Here is a 17022-nt window from a genome sequence, read left to right as displayed (position 1 = left end):
GTCAGTGTTGAGTTTGGTGGCCTTAGAAATCAAACAAAATAAATAAATACAAATAATGTCAGATAGATAGATAGATAGATAGATAGATAGATAGATAGATAGATAGATAGATAGATAGATAGATAGATAGATAGATAATCAATCTACAGGACATATTCTATAATGTCTAATTATTTCTAATAAACAGCTGTTATTTTGAAATGATTTTACATTTCATGGCAGCCTTTTCTTTACGCACAGACACTTTATAAGTGGGATTAGGAATTTTATTTATATTTCATTTTGACATGTGATGATTCAGATTGTGTCTTCACAGTGCATCAAGAAAAAACTGTCAAAAATGGAGTCCATAAAATTCTAAATCAACTATAAAATGTGTCTTTTAAAATATTCCACATGACAGTTATCAGTTTTTTTCTTCTTTTTTATGCCAAAGAAGTTCCTGTGAATGGAAATGAGATAGTTGCTTAACAACTCATCAGTGCCTGCTGCTTTTTCTTCACATGAAGTCATAATCTTTGATACCTCAAAAGTATTGCTACAGCAGTCTGCTAGGATGCATGAAATAAAAGCAGTTACATTAGGAATAAGTATCATTTGCTGTTGTTGTTAGCTGCGAAGTCGTGTCCGACCCATTGCGACCCTATGGACAACGTTCCTCCAGGCCTTCCTGTCCTCTACTATCTTCTGGAGTTCATTTAAGCTCACACCTACTGTTTCAGTAACTCCATCCAGCCACCTCATTCTCTGTCTTCCGCTTCTTCTATTGCCCTCAATCTTTCCCAGCATTAGGCTCTTCTCCAGTGAGTCCTTCCTTCTCATTAGGTGGCCAAAGTATTTGAGTTTTAGCTTCAGGATCTGGCCTTCTAAAGAGCAGTCAGGACTGATCTCTAGGACTGACCGGTTTGATCGCCTTGCAGTTCAAGGGACTCATATGTATCATTTAAGGTGCTGGTACTTACCTTTAAAGCCCTACATGGCTTAGGCCCAGGATATCTGCAGGACCATCTGCTGCCGGGGATGACTTTCCATCGCCCAGTGCGCTCACACAGAGAGGGCCTCCTCAGGGTGCCGTCGGCCAGACAATGTCGGCTGGCGACCCCCAGGGGGAGGGCCTTCTCTGTGGGAGCGCCAGCCCTTTGGAATCAACTCCAGGTCCGGATGGCCCTGGACCTCTGGTCCTTTCGCCGCGACCTCAAAACGTTCCTTTTCCATCAGGCTGACCTGGATTGATGATGGGTTTTTAAAAGTTTTAATTTTTAACTGTGTAATTAATATTTGGGGCTGTTATTTAATTTTTTCTTAACTTTTGTACTGTTGTTTTTTATTGCTGTTAGCCGCCCAGAGTCCTCTGGGAGATAGGGCGGCATATAAGTCCCATAATAAAATAAATAAAATAAAATCATATGTATGCTAAAATATTTTTGATGAGCTGTCCCTAAGAATATTATGAAGAGAAATACAGACACATGTGCCACAGTTTTAAGCTTTTTTAAAAAAGATGTAGACGTGAAAGATTTTTTTTTAAAAAAATAGCTGCTGAAAAATATTACATTATTTAACATTAAACTGTTTCTTTATTAATACTGGAATATTAAAATCATTTCTACTCATATTTGGTAGCTGATTTATAATGTGTTGTTAGGAATGTGATATTTACTAATGATCAATATAATATACTGTGTAAATCCATGGAGCACTTTATATTTGGAAACTAAAAGGATGCTTAGGAATATTCATGGAATATTTGCCCATTACCTTAAGGAAGCTTTTTTTCCTAGAATTATGAATTCCAAAGTATAATTTGTCTTCAAATAAATAATTACACACTTTTATACTGTACATTCGTACATACATACCTACATGTATCAGATCCAATACTTATATCTGAATTCTTAGGTAGGATCATCCTTTCAATATTAGTAATTAAATTAGAATCATACACAATTGGGGAAATGAAAAAAATTGGTGTTTTTTAAAAAAAAACAAATCTTGTATTTATAGCAACTAAAGACTCTATCAATATTATCCTTCACTTTAAAAGAAGTGGTTTCTGCTACTACATTAACAAGAATGACATATATAACTATAAGGCATTCTCAGCATTACTTGTGTAAATACAATAAACATGACTATACATTTGATAATATGTATTCTCCCATCTCATAATATTGTAACAATGTGGGATTAGAGCTCAGCCTGCTTGCCCTGGTGCAAGGACAGCCCCAACATGAACCTATCCTTAGCCTGCCACAAAAGGCTAATAATGACCATTTTTTCTTGTGTGGGTCAAGGTTAATGCTAGCACACATAATGCTGTGTTGTCTGCCTTGTGTTAAGGTAGTTAAAGTATGTGTTCTAGTTAGAAAGCATGTGTTATGGTGGGCACAGTCTCTCCCTTCTGGTTGCTCGTGTCATCCTGGGCTGCTTGAACAGTGAAGCACTGGGTATTAGTTTTTTTGTTCTTTTTAAGCCAGTGAACTGGGGAAAAAATCTGACATTTTAAATTGTCTTGACAGAAATGACTGAAAAAAACAAAAATGATAGAGATACAAGAGTCTGACTAGGAGAAAGAGTTGCAAAGGAGGAAAGGATCCTGTATGTTTTTGTTCTTGGGTGGGCAAGTACAACAAGTAGACCCCAAATGTGTTCCTGACAATCATAAAACATAGGGAGAAAATACCACTTCTTTTCCAGTGCAATCATACTCCTGAATTAGAATCCAGTATTGTTTTGGTAAGGGACGCGGTGGCTCAGTGGGTTAGGACACTGAGCTTGTCGATCAGAAGGTCGGCAATTTGGTGGGTCGAATCCCGAGTGCCGCATAACAGAGTGAGTGCCTGTTACTCGTCCAAGCTTCTGTCAACCTAGCAGTTCTAAAGTATGTAAAAATGCAAGTAGAAAAATAGGGACCACTCCGGTGGGAAGGTAACAGCATTCCGTGTGCCTTTGGCGTCTAGTCATGCCGGCCACATGACCGTGGAGACGTCCTCGGACAAGCACTGGCTCTTCGGCTTTGAAATGGAGATGAGATGAGATGAGTTGGAAACGACTAGCACGCATGTGTGGGGGAACCTTTACCTTTACCTTTTTATTGTTTTGGTTTGTTGAAATGCTTGTAATAAGTCTTGCAAAGCCAAATGCTCGGGAAATATATTTTGATTGAGCAAAAAGACTGGGATGAACGGCAAGTGTTTGCCAGTTTCTTCTTTTAGCTCAATTGACAGAACGGTGAAATGAATCCACCTGTCTGCCTGCAGACTTGTGAAATGTTGAGCAAGCAGCCAGTTTATGGATCAGCCTGTATTGGAACCAGTGCTTTTTTTGTAAAAGAAAAAGGTGCCGGAACTCACACATGTCATTCAACCCGCCTTGCCTACCCTACAAGGTTCCATCCAAAAAAGGTGCCGGAACTCCGTTCTGAGCGTTCTATGAGAAAAAAAGCCCTGATTGGAACTATAAGTCTCCCAAAGTTCTTTCCAATGTCATGATTTTATAATTGCAGAATGTTATTTATTCATGCAATAGAAACTATTTTCCCCTAAAGATCCACTCACAGAAATCAGTATTGGGTTTTTTGCCATGAGTAGGCTGCAAAAGAAGGCAGGGAAAATTCATTAATCAGTATTGGGACTGAAGGTCCAGCCAGAATCTGCCTAACTTGAAAACTGGACACTAATTTCTTAAGCCAGCTTAATTTCTAGTTCAAGGCTGCCACATGGAATACCTTTGTCATATATCAGAAAACTCATTAATGTCAAAAATAAATTCAGTCATATTTAACGAACTCCTATTCATTTCTAGGGATTTACCTGAACATAATATTGTTTTAATTCTAATGCACTGAGATTATTAACGTTCTATAAACTTTTATATTTTTATTTAGAGCTATGACATCATAGCTTTGTTTATTTAAAAGTGAAATATAAATAGGATTAAATGTGTTGGTACAACATTAGATGTATTCCTAGCATATAAGAAACTTCTTGGAATTTAGTAGTTCATGTTTTTATATAATCCAGTTTTGCCTGTTTTGAACTGCAAATACTCCCAGTATATTTCACATCTTGTACCCTGCAAAAATATATAATTATAAGGTAATATTCTGGGTATGTCTAAAATCTATTCATCTAAAAAGAAATATTATTTAACAAATATTTTATAAGTAATTTCAAAAGAAAGCTAGATTGTTTAAGATATATTGTTTAAAATTGCTTAAGGAGGGGTTATCCTGATGCAGGCACATGAAACATAATGTTGTACTTAAAACTAAAATAATAGCTCAATTTCATTTTATCTTGTTGGAGATAGGAGATAGGAGCTCATTTTCTCTAGATATATCCTTCAAAATGCTTGCTTTCTAGGCTAGCTATATTCTTCCCTTTCCCTCCACTCACCCCAAATTTTATCTTAATTCCAGGATGAAGTCTGTCCAAAAACTGATGGGGATGAAGTCCAGCGATGTGTCTGGGCATCAGCTGCTAATGTCAAGGATAAATTCATATATGTAACTCAGCCGACTTTGGACAGAGTGCTAATTGTTGATGTACAGTCTCAAAAAGTTGTGCAGGTAAGATATCTTATTGTATAGTAATTAACTAATTTAAAATGGCCATGTTTAAAGAAATACATTTTTTTTTTCAGAAAGCACTAGTAGCATTCAAAATATTACCCAGATAATGTACCAATTCATATTCAAAAGAAGAACACAGGGCTCCTCACATATGCTTACCTCAGCTGTTCCCTTTCAGGTATTTGGGACTCTGAATTTCCAGCCTGTATAAATATTTTTGAGAGCTGTAGACTGAAACATTTGGAAGTTGGAATGTAAACGTTCTTTTATATTATGTTACACCTTGGAGATTTTACAGATTTAAATGGAGATACCTCCAATTAAATTTGTGGCTCCTTTTCATGCAAAGCTTCTACTCTATGACAAGGGTCCCTAACCCATGGGCCATGGACCAGTAGTGGTTGGTGGCTGTTAGGAACCAGGCTGCACAGCTGGAGGTGGTCCAAACCTCATCTGTATTTGCAGCCACTCCTCAGTGCTAGCATCACCACCTCAGCTCCACCATAGACTATCCGGCATTACATTCTCATAGAAGCATGAACTTTCTTGTAAACTGCACATATGAGGGATCTAGGTTACACACTCTTCTTCCCCTCCAATCCCTGGGAAAAATAGTCCTCCACAAAACCAGACCCTGATGTAAAAAAGGTCCACTAAGTAGTGGTCACTTGTCAGGCTAACCTGGATTGTGAAATTCCAAAGAGGTTTTACTATTGTGTTGTTATAAGGCTTCCAATAAGGCCTGAGAAATGCAAAACATTTTTCAGAGTTAAATCCATTTATTGTATTGTGCTGATATTGTTTTCTGTCAGGAGTGGTTAATAGCTTCCTGTAAAATACCTTCAACTCTTTATTGTGAGTGACAAGACAATTTGTCTTCATTGATTATTGATTTGGTTTATATTAGGTAAAACAGGAGTTTAAAATAAAGAACATTAAATTTGCTTTTGTCATGCCTGTTAGGAACCTGGAATTATACTTACAGGTCAACTTTTAATTCCAGCAGCCAAGTATGATTAGGTTGTCTATTTTTACTCAGTCCTAAAGCACATGGTTTTTTTAAATCACTCCACTTTATAACGAAATCAGTTTAATGCAGTTTATCAGCCATATATTGTATTTTACCACATATTTTAGGACACCTCCATTCTTTTAATCTCTCCATTCTCCTAATCCCTAGTGGAAGTATAAAAAAAAATCCTGATAAGGCATTGCATAGTGAATAAATATTATGCATGCTTAACAAACAAACATGTACAAATCAGTTGTGACAAAAATAATAATAAAAACTGTGCTCACATGCTTTGACAAATCCATGTATAATAAATAAGCTTTTTTATAAATTCAGGGGGAGATGATGAGTCAAAGCACATATACTTATATGAGGCAACCAATCTATATATGTTTTCTTGGAGTCAGTGGGAGTAGATGAATATTTTTTAATGATGAAACAATTTCACTTTTAAAAATTAGGCAAACTTGATTTCCATTTCAGCGTTAAAGCTAATTTTATTATGACGGTAAGATATTCATTTTGAGTGTGTGTGTGTGTGTGTGTGTGAAAATATAGATTTTTCACAGTTTGAAAAATGTTATCCAATGTAAATACTTTTCTGTATTACTTCTTTGAATATGTGCATTTTTGTGAAAGTTATTATTATTATTTTTTGGTGAAATGCATCACAAAATTTAGAAAACATACAAATGTCAAAATACAATTATGACCTGACTGATGCATTGCTATAGAATTTAGTTTGCATTAAATTAAATTACCATGCCACCTTTCTGTAGGAGTAAATCTTACTGAATTCAGTGTAGCTTATATATGTACAGATATGCATATTAATTATGGATTAAGGAGAAAATATTTCTTTTTAATCCCATTTATATCCCACCCTTCTCCCAAGACTCAGGGCAGCTTACAATCTAAGGCACAAATCAATGTGCTTAGCAATAGCCTTCATCCTATGTATATGCCTGCTTATTATTAAATTAACTTTAATTTATCTACGTTTATTCTCAATCAACACTCCAACTTTTACTTTCATTTATTTTTGAAAGTCACTTTTTTCCCCCAATGCATTCTGCAATAAAGCAGCAGCCTCAGTCTTACAAAAAAATCTACTCAGTTGCTTATTCATGTATAGTGTGGTAACAATCATACAAATTTGTTCCTGAAAATGCTTTGCAAAATTGTGTAATGTCTGTCCCACTAGATAGACCAAATAAGAAAATTAACTGTACAAGATGGCTAAAACCTCTTTCTGATTTGTTATAATAACAGAATCTTGCAAGTCTGACTGTGTGACAATACTCTTCAACCTTCACCCCCTTCTTATATTCAGTAAATTAGGGAGGAATCTGCCTGATCTGTTTCCAAATATCTTGATTTTAAGATATTTAAAAATGCTTTAGTACCTTTGTCTACAGATCCTTCATATCTTTGTCAGTCATATTTCTTATGAATGTACTCTACAGTACATTAGGTAATTGCTAATCAAAATGCATACACTAAAAACAGCAAGCTTTAGTATGAAATTGTTATGAATGGGAACATTGGAAACTGGAAAGAAACACCACCACCAAAAGTCTACTGATTTACTTATTTTTGCTTTTGACAGTAGCATAAAAGAAATTGGGCTCAAAAAATTGCTGGAGGCTCTTGAAATTCTCTAACAGATTTGTGGACCAGAGAAATTGTGTAGGCAAATCTTCCAGGAAAGGACAAAATTCTCCAGCAATTTCTCATGAGCAACTTTGTCCTTAGCATTGACAATAGCTAAGCTCAAGGGAGAACTTAAAAGGGTAGAATATCCTTAACAATCTATTCCCTTAGGATTTAATAAAAATGTAGGAAATCAGAGAGACTGTGGAAGAAGAATAATGTATTTAAAACTGGACAGTCATATAAATTCTTTAGCATTTCACTAATGCTAATCAAATCTCAGAATATCACACTCTGCCCATTTCCCTTTGACATAATTTCTAAAGCAGCCTATTATAATTTAGTTTTTTTAAAAAAAATGCATAATATTTTTTCTGCTCAGAACCAATTTAGACTATTACAGTAATGGAACAAAACATATACTGGGTACATTTGCATTTGCAGAAAAACAATTCAGAACTGTAGATGTTGTTTTCCTTTGGGTTCTCAGTTTATCATATACAGTATGTTCTGCATTTTTTGTGCATTTAGATAAATAAATGCAGTTCATGCATGTTCATGATATACATACATTTATGGACAATTTATTTATATAACATATCAAACAAAGAAACCAATTACAAATCTTTAAAAGTACTATAATTAGATAAGTTTCAGATTTAGAAGTTTTCATCCATGACAAAAGAAAACCAATTAAAACCATCCAGAAAAATGTTTTCAATGTTTTGCTGTAGGGAAAAAAATCATTTTATCACTTTGTATTGAAACACAAATAGTGATCTAAAAATGGGATATTTTAAAATATGTTACTGTAAATTTTCTTCAAACAGTATTTTTCACTGCATAAATAGGCATAAAATATTTAATAAGCAGCTGTCTTCTTCATAAAAATGGAAGAAAAGGGGGGAAAAGAAAATCAATTTGATTAAAAGTGTCCACGAAAGATTTGTCTTTAACACTTTCCAGTGCTCAAAAGTTTTATTTATACATTTTCTTTATAACATCACAAATAGTGCACATATAGTGTAAAAAAGTTATAGAGTTGAAATATCATACTGCTCAGCAACATAATTATTTTTTTTTAAAAAAAATATAAGAATCAGATAGTTCTAGCGCATGTAATTTATATTATTTATTTTATTTTTTATTTTTATTACATTTATATCCCGCCCTTCTCCGAAGACTCAGGGTGGCTTACAAGCTTAGCAGTATTATGTAGATATAAGTAATACACATAGTTTCTATTTTTTACTTTTTGTTTATGAAGTTCAAGCCAAAAAAGGCTTTGAAATTTGAAAGATCTGTATTAGAATATACAACATTATTTCAGTATAACATTTATTGCAGTTCACATTGGCTGTGCTCACAGCCTTTCTCTACCTGAATGGCACACTATATTTTTACATGCCATTTTCAGAGGCAGAGAGATTTCTTTTTTGAGAAATAGAATTATGGTCTTTTCATTCTGTCACATTAATTTCCATATGAAAACTAGAAAGGTTTTATCTATTGTGGAAATTTCTACAGAAAGTTGCCAGCCATGGAAGAAATATCAGTTTATTTTTGCCATATTATACAGTAGTTGAGGTTTTAGTAGTTCTTTGGCAGTTTGAGTGAAACCATTGGCTCAGCATTATTTCTAGTCTCATAGGCACTTCCCTTATCAAGATACAATATCCAATTGCATTTACTTTTTCAAGAGTGTGTTTTTTCTTTTAATCTAAATCACAGAATATGCAGTTCTGACATAAGAATTTTGATTTTCCTCTAGTGCAGTTTGATTAGAACTATGCATTTTCTCACCCCACCTAACTTGTCTTAGTACAGATAGGTATACACATTACCACGAGAATGAATATTATCCCCAAACATGCATGCCAAGGTAAACAGAGTGCAACAATGTTATTTTGTTAAAATATAACTGAATACATAAGAAAAGTTGTTTTAGAATGCAGTGTTACACTTGTTATGCCAGATTAAATTCGTGGTTACCCTATAATTATTTCTCCCAAATTCTTAGGTAAATATATTATGAAATAAAATTCAATTAAATCAAAATAAAAACAATGGTCACCTACATATAAACCAATGGAACATATAAACTGCACTGAGACATCATACCCAAATGAAAATACTGCCGTGGAAAAAAAAATGACTCAGAGCTGCAAAAAAAGTGATGTAGTAGGCTATTCTATTATTTATGATGCAGCTTTAGCCCAGCTCCAAAAAGGCACAAAGAATTTTCCACCATGGCAATAAATCTTTTTGAAAAAGAACTTTGCTCATATCAATGACCATCCCACCATGTCACTGCAGAAAATATATACGCTGCATGGTTATCTCTCTGAAGAGTATAACATTGAAAGACTACTGTTCAGATGATGAGGTCTGCACATCTAGCCTTATATTGCTCAAACTTAGATCTCCAAAGGAAGTGAAATACATATTGGAAAAAGTACTCTATAGGAAACACTTTGATTGTAAAACACACAGGAACATACTGTATAATACACTTTGGGCACCTTGAACATGAACCTGTTATCAGGTGGCCTGTGTGTTGATATGTATTTCTACAGAACTTACTTTTTTGTACATTTATAGATAAATCCTTTTTGGGGGGTGGGTTGATTTTATTATCTTTTCTTGTGGGAAGTAGTAGAATTCTTTCCTTTGCTCATTGGGGAATTTGAAACAGGAATATATTGAATATATTTATCTGTATTTTGAAAGTAGCCACATAGGGACTCTGTTCTGCTTCTTGCTGATAACTTTGTGGCTGTTCTGTGTTGGACATTTCCCAGTTCTATCTGCATAACCTAGCTTTCTATGTATAGCATTTCAAGAAAAGAGAGAAAAGTGTACGCAGTATTTAATTTCTTTGTTACAATGATATAAAGGGATTAAAAATATCTATGTTTGATTAAATATGTACAAAAATACATATAAACAAACTTTCATTGGACCATTTTAAGATAAAATTATTACTAAACTGACATAGAAATGCACTGATTGTAACTAAGACCAACTGATTCATGAGAACTAACATCTATTTAATATTAAGATAATATTAATAGTAGTATGTCAGAGAATGAGGTGAGATATGGGATAAGAGATTATTTGTTGTGACTTCTGTGGAAATAATGGTGAACTGAACATGGCTCCATAAGAGCAGAGCTTATGACTATGGCAGAATGAAGAACCAGCCTTGGAATTCTCCAGAATTCTCCAAGATCAGGATTACTTACAAGGACACCATACAGAAGCTTCTGGTGAGGAGACCATAAGACAGCTGAGGGAGAGCCATGTTTGTAGCCTTTATGGACATAGAAGTCACATAATCATAATCATAACAGTAAAGGTGGAAGGGACCTTGGAGGTCATCTAGTCCAACCCCCTACTCAGGCAGGAAACCCTATACAATTTAAGATAAATGGCTTCCAGTCTCTTCTTAAAAACTTCCAGTGTTGGAGCATTCACAGCTTCTGGAGGCAAGTTTTTCCACTAGTTAATTGTTCTGTCAGGAAGTTTCTCCTTAGTTCTAGGTTGCTTCTCTCCTTGATTAGTTTCCATCTGTTGCTTCTTGTCCTTCCTTCGGGAACTTTGGAGAATAGCTTGACTCCCTCTTCTTTGTGGCAGCCCCTGAGATATTGGAACACTGCTATCATGTCATGCCTAGTCCTTCTCTTCATTAAACTAGACATACCCAATTCCAGCAGCCATTCCTTATATGTTTTAGCCTCCAGAACTCTAATCATCTTTCTTGCTCTTCTCTGTACTCTTTCCAGAGTCTCAACATCTTTTTTACATCATGGTGACCAAAACTAGATGCAGTATTTCAAGTGTGGCCTTACCAAGGCATTGTTAAAGTGGTATTAATACTTCACGTGATCTTGATTCTATCCCTCTGTTAATGCAGCCTAGCACTGTGTTGGCTTTTTTGGCAGCTGCAGCACACTACTGCCTCATATTTAAGTGATTGTCCACTAGGACTCCAAGATCCCTCTCACAGTTACTACTATTGAGCAAGGTACCCACTATACTATACCTGTACATTTGTTTTTTCTTCCCTAAATATAGAACCTTACTTTTTTCACCATTGAATTTCATTTTGTTAGATAGCGCCCAGTGTTCAAGTCTGTCCAGATCCTCCTGCATCTTAAGCCTGTCTTCTGGAGTGTTGGCTGTTCCTGCCAGCTTGGTGTTGTCTGCAAATTTGATGAGTTCCCCATTTATCCCTTCATCCAAATCGTTAATGAAGATGTTGAAGAGCACTGGGACCAGAACAGAGCCCTGGGGCACCCCACTACATACTTACCTCCATGTAGATGCAGTTCCATTGAGGACCACATGCTGAGTATGGCCGGTCAGCCAGCTATGAATCCAAGTAAATTATATCCACAGCATTCCTCTGATCCACTAATTTTGTCACTTGGTCAAAGAATGCAGTAAGATTTGTCTGGCATGATCTGGTTTTGACAAACCCATGTTGGTTTTTAGTAATGATTTTGTTTGCCTCCAGGTGCTTGCTGATTCATTGTTTGATTATCTTCCCAGGTATTGAGGTCAAGCTGATAGGTCTGTAATTTCCTGGATCCATTTTTTCCCCTTTTTTGAAGATGGGAATGACATCAGCTCTTTTTCAGTCCTCTGGTAGTTCCCCAGTACTCCAGGATCTTTGAAAAATATAGTTCAGTGGTTCTGAGATCACATCTGCTAGTTCCTTGAGAACCTTGGGGTGTAATCCATCTAGTCCTGCTGATTTGAACTCGTCTAGGCTGGGCAGGTGCTGACTTACCATTTTCTTGCCTATCTTAACTTGTGTTTCTATGGCACTACTTTTGATAGGTTGGTCTGTTTTTTTCCCTTTGTGTAAAGACTGATGCAAAAAACGAGTTAAATAGTTCTGCTTTCTCCCTGTTGCTTGTCACCTTCTTGCCACTTCCACCCACTAATGAACCAATCATTTCCTTCACTTTTTTCGTTTTTTACATGTTGAAAGAAGCTTTTTTTGTTATTTTTGACTGGTCACAAGGCTTAGTTCATTTTGAGCCTTAGCTTTCCTCACTTCATCTTTGCAAGCTTCCTGTGTTGTTTTCCCCTTGAGGATTCTCATACATGGAATCCTTCCCAAGCTCTCTCTAAATTTATTGAAATTAGCTCTCTTAAAGTCCAAGACTCTAGTTTGACTGTATTCTATTGCTTGTGCTTCCAGAATGTTGAATTCCAATATTGCATGATCACTTCCTCCCAAGGTTCCTGTGGCTTCAACACCTTCTATCATTTCATCTCTGTTAGTGAGAATTAAATCCAAAATGGCTAATCCCCTAGTTCCCTTCTCTACTTTTTGGGTGACAAAGTTGTCTTCTAGGTTTGTCAGGAATCTGTTGGATCTTCCACTTGGTGCACAGTTTGTCTCCCAGTTGATGTCATGTCAGTTAAAGTCCCCCATTACTATTGTGATGTGCTTCCTACATACCTTAGTTAGCTGACTAGCAAAAGGTTCATGTATTTCCTCTGTTTGGTTGGGTGGCCTATAGTATACACCTATGGCAATGCCATTTTTTCTCCCTTTTATATTGACCCAAATGCATTCAGGTTTACAGTTTTCATCATTGTTGTGCTCTACACTTCCTTTCTTAATCATTTTTGGAATTGCTTGTTATATGTTTCTGGATATTACAAAAAGCAAGTTTCACTACACTGGGTGAGTTTCTTTGATGAATGAAATTTGATGCAAGTTTAATTTTCTTCTTTTTAATAAACAATAAAAGGATTGATTTTGTGAATGTGCACTCCCTCACTCACAGAGAGTGATGCATATACACACACACATACACACACACACTCACACACACACTAACAATAGAAGCTTTTCAACTCTGCAGCAAGTGGGAGATTGAACAGATTCCTAACCAACTTAGCTGACAACTTTGTCATCGAAAAGTTAGAGGAGGAAACTAGAGGAAGTTGCTGGAAACTTGGGTGAGAGTGAACATGTCATACTGGAATTCAGTATAATGCAGACACAAGCAATAGAATATAATCCACCCAGTGTCTTAAACTTTAAAAGAGCTGATTTTAACAAACTCAGAGAGACCCTAACCAAAAAAAATTATGGATAAAAATCCTGAAGGAGAAAAAAACTCAGGAAGTGTGGGGTACACTGGAAAATATAACCATAAAAACCCAGTCCAATGCAATACCACTAAAAAAAGAAAAACAACAAATCCAAGAAGAAACCAGCACAATTGCCCAAAGATCTCTCTGATAAAATAAAATGGAAAAGGGGACACATAACTAACACAGAATATCAATAGATAGCCCGAATCTGCAAAGATGAAGTCAGGAAAGCAAAGGCTCAGAATGAATAAAGACTTGCAACGACAGTCAAAGATAATTAAAAAAAAGTTTCTTTCAACATATAAATAACAAAAATAGTCAAGGAAACAGTCGGTCCACTAAAAAGAGAAGATGGCAAGGAAGTAACAAGCAGCAGATAAAAAGCAGAGCTGTTTAACTCATTCGTTGCATCAGTCTTCATGCAAAAAGAAATTATAGCCCAACCTATCAACAACATAACTGTAAAAGACAGACTAGAAATAAAAATTAAAATAAGCAGGAAAATGGTAAGAGAACATCTGTCTGACCTTGATGAATATAAATCACTAGGACCTGATGGATTACATCCCAGAATTCTGAAGGAACTGGCAGATGGTAGCTCAGGAACATTGTACCATATCTTTAAAAAAATCTTGGAGCACTGGGGAACTACCAGAGGATTGGAAAAGAGCTGAAGTGGTTCCCATCTTAAAAAAAAACAAAACAAAAAACAGACCCAGGAAAGTACAGACCAATTAGCCAAACAGCAATACCTGGGAAGATACTGAGGAAAAAATAATCAAAAACCAGAACTGTGAACATCTAAAAACAAATAAAGTTATAACTAGTAGCCAGCATGGGTTTGTTAAAAACAGATCATGCCAAACCAATCTTATTTCGTTCTTTGACAAAGTGACTAAATTAGTAGACCAGTGAAATGCTGTGGACATAGTATATTTTGACTGTCCAGGGAGAAAAAAGAAACATTGAAGTTTGTTCAACAATCAAAATTTATAATCAAAAGTGTTTCATACATTGCTTCTACAAGAAAATAATTCCACAATACAGTTGTGAAAGTCAGTATTTATGTTCAAAATCCAAACAGGCCAAATTTAAAATATTTATCATCTCTGCCACCGAGATAAGCAGCCCCAAACCTGTTCCTTTTTTGTCAGCTGAAATTCTCAGTAGTAAAAGCTTCCAAGGCCAGCCAAAATGTTATTTAATTCTGGGCTTCAGGCCAGGTTTCTTTTAGGCATAAATAAGTTATAGTGCCATAATTCACCACTAGATGTCATCAATGCCACTTTTCAGTTTTTAGATCCCAAACTTATATTGTAAACTTTTCAAGTCTTTTTCTTTTTTTTAAAAAAAAAAGGTCTTAAAAACACTTTTAGTCCCCAAATTTTAAAGCTGTATGTATATATTAATTCCAAATAGGTCTTATGAGTTTCACCATTTTCCCCAAGTAATTAATTCACCACTTTTCTTTTCTGAGGGAATGGGGCAGAATTTCCCTTTTCCTCTTTTATCGGGAGGATTGCTTTGGGCAGATTTTCAGGAAGAGGTTTTAAAATCATAAAGAAAGGATCAGGTCTCACCTAGTTTCCTCCATGTTGTAAAATTGCTTGTTAGTACTTGTTGACTTCCATTTTCAGCAGCTTAGGACTGGCTACACAAATGCAGCCAGTCTTTCCCTTGCTGGTTTGGAGGGCTTCCTCAGATCAGGTGGGAGGGCTGACACACACACACACACACACACACACACACCATGATCAACAAGAGTCCTCTCCTTGCTTGCCGCCCCTATGGGGCGACTTACGACCCTTTCCAGGATCCCCCAGCAGGGTGAAACCAAACACAAAAGACAGAGCCCTGTCTTTCTGCATCTGCATTGCCGTGACGTCAAAACTAGAAGTCTTGTTCAAGTTTCTTATACTTTAAGGAAGTTATTTTTTTTCCCTTTCTGTTTTTGACTTTTTTCTTTTTCTCTACACTTTTTTCTTTTTTGTTTATATTTTGTATTAGTTTTATCTGTAGATATATTTCAATAAAATTGTTTTTTAAAAGTACTTAGACTGCATTTCTAGTGACTATCAAATCTTCTAGTTTAGTTCTTTATTGTGATACTTTAATGTACAGTTTATCCAGATATAAAAGACTATTGAAACTATTATCTACTAAAGTTTTAAAAAAGAAAAGCAGTAAACAACTGGCCCATGAATCTGGAAGAAAAACAGTTTTTGCTTTGGGGAATACAGAGGCTTTTGTAACACCTCAGGAGTCTAGTTAAACATTGCAGTGGTCTTTGCCAGCCATTTTCACATTATCTTGAGGATCTACATCATTACTTTAAATTAGATTCACTTAATTAGCCAGCTGGTACTCTTCTTGTCAAACTGATAAACAAGCTGTGCTTCACAGTTCTATAATAGTGTGACCAAAACAGCAAAGAAAAAAATTAAACAGCTAAAATGGAATATATGTATTAAATCAAATATCTTTATTACAGTCTTTGTCCAGCCTTTACAGCAGAAAAAGGGAAATAGTTTAATGCAGCAATTCATTATCAGGGAGAAAAAGAAAACAGTAAGACAATAAAACAACATATTTAATTAAAAACTTTGTACAATTGTTGGACTTAGGTCAGATATCTGGGTATGGTATGTCAGAATGGAGGTAACATACTTAGAAAAGAAATAAACATAAAATTTATCAGTATGTCTCTCAAATTTATTATTGGATAGATCAAAGCATCATTCAGCCATCATTCAAAGGGCATCATATGACGACATGGGCAAAAGCTTCTGTTTCCCTAAATCCATAAGTGCAAACTCTGTAAATAAGGGATTTCATGAAATCTTCCCACTAGCAGCACTGAAGGGATGGCATCAAATGGACTCTGGAAAAGGCCCATCTATGTTTGCTTAGGGTTAGATTGTATAGATACCCTTACTAGAAGGATTGCAGCTATTTAATATTTGGTGATAGAATTCAAGAGCACTGGTTGTATCATTTTAGTGATCAATCCCTAATTCTCTCTTTTACTATTGATTTGGCTTTCTCCCGAGCAAGGGCAAGACTGCAAAGTTACTCTATGCAAATAATGTGCCAAGGGGTGCAGGCAATGGTGTGGGATGCTGCTCCTAGAACATGGCCATAACACTATACTGTAGGTGTTTTCCTCACATTTTCTATATTATTGGTGCAACCTCCATCTGTTCTCACCCGAGTCATGCTGGCAAGGCAGAGAATAATAATAATAATAATAATAATAATAATAATAATAATAATAATAATAATAATAATAATAATAATAATAATAATAATATCATAATAATAACAACAACAACAAACTACAACAACAACAACAACAACAACAACAACAACAACAATAATAATAATAATAATAATAATAATAATAATAATAATAATAATAATAATAATAACAATGAAGGGACCTTGGAGGTCATCTAGTCCAACCCCCAGCTCAGGCAGGAAACCCTATACCATTTCAGACAAATGGCTGTCCAGTCTCTTCTTAAAAACTTCCAGTGTTGGAGCATTCACCGCTTCTGGAGGCAGGTTGTTAAAAAGAGTCTGTTTATTGCACTCTTAACAAAGCACTAAACAACCCACCAATGGTGGTGTGAAGCTCCACCCTAACTCTCAGTTTTCCCTCAAT

The 17022-nt window shown here is 35.5% G+C and overlaps 1 protein-coding gene and 1 long non-coding RNA gene across 2 annotated transcripts in view; one reads left to right on the top strand and one right to left on the bottom strand.

The window, feature by feature from the left end:
- LOC308670884 overlaps positions 1-17022 on the bottom strand; it is a 472772-nt gene that overhangs the window by 37578 nt on the left and 418172 nt on the right. The gene's annotated exons all lie outside the window — the stretch shown is intronic.
- The window catches only part of FSTL5 (follistatin like 5), a 387142-nt gene that overhangs the window by 351371 nt on the left and 18749 nt on the right, over positions 1-17022 (top strand). Inside the window, exon 12 of the mRNA XM_081332684.1 lies at positions 4421-4570. Coding sequence (XP_081188810.1) covers positions 4421-4570 — 150 coding nt within the window. The remainder of the gene's footprint in view (positions 1-4420; positions 4571-17022) is intronic.

The sequence above is a fragment of the Vipera berus genome (assembly GCF_964194415.1).
Source record: "Vipera berus genome assembly, chromosome: 7".
NCBI lineage: Eukaryota > Metazoa > Chordata > Lepidosauria > Squamata > Viperidae > Vipera > Vipera berus.
Note: the sequence above shows the minus strand (reverse complement) of the source record. Positions and strands in the feature narration are given on the sequence as shown.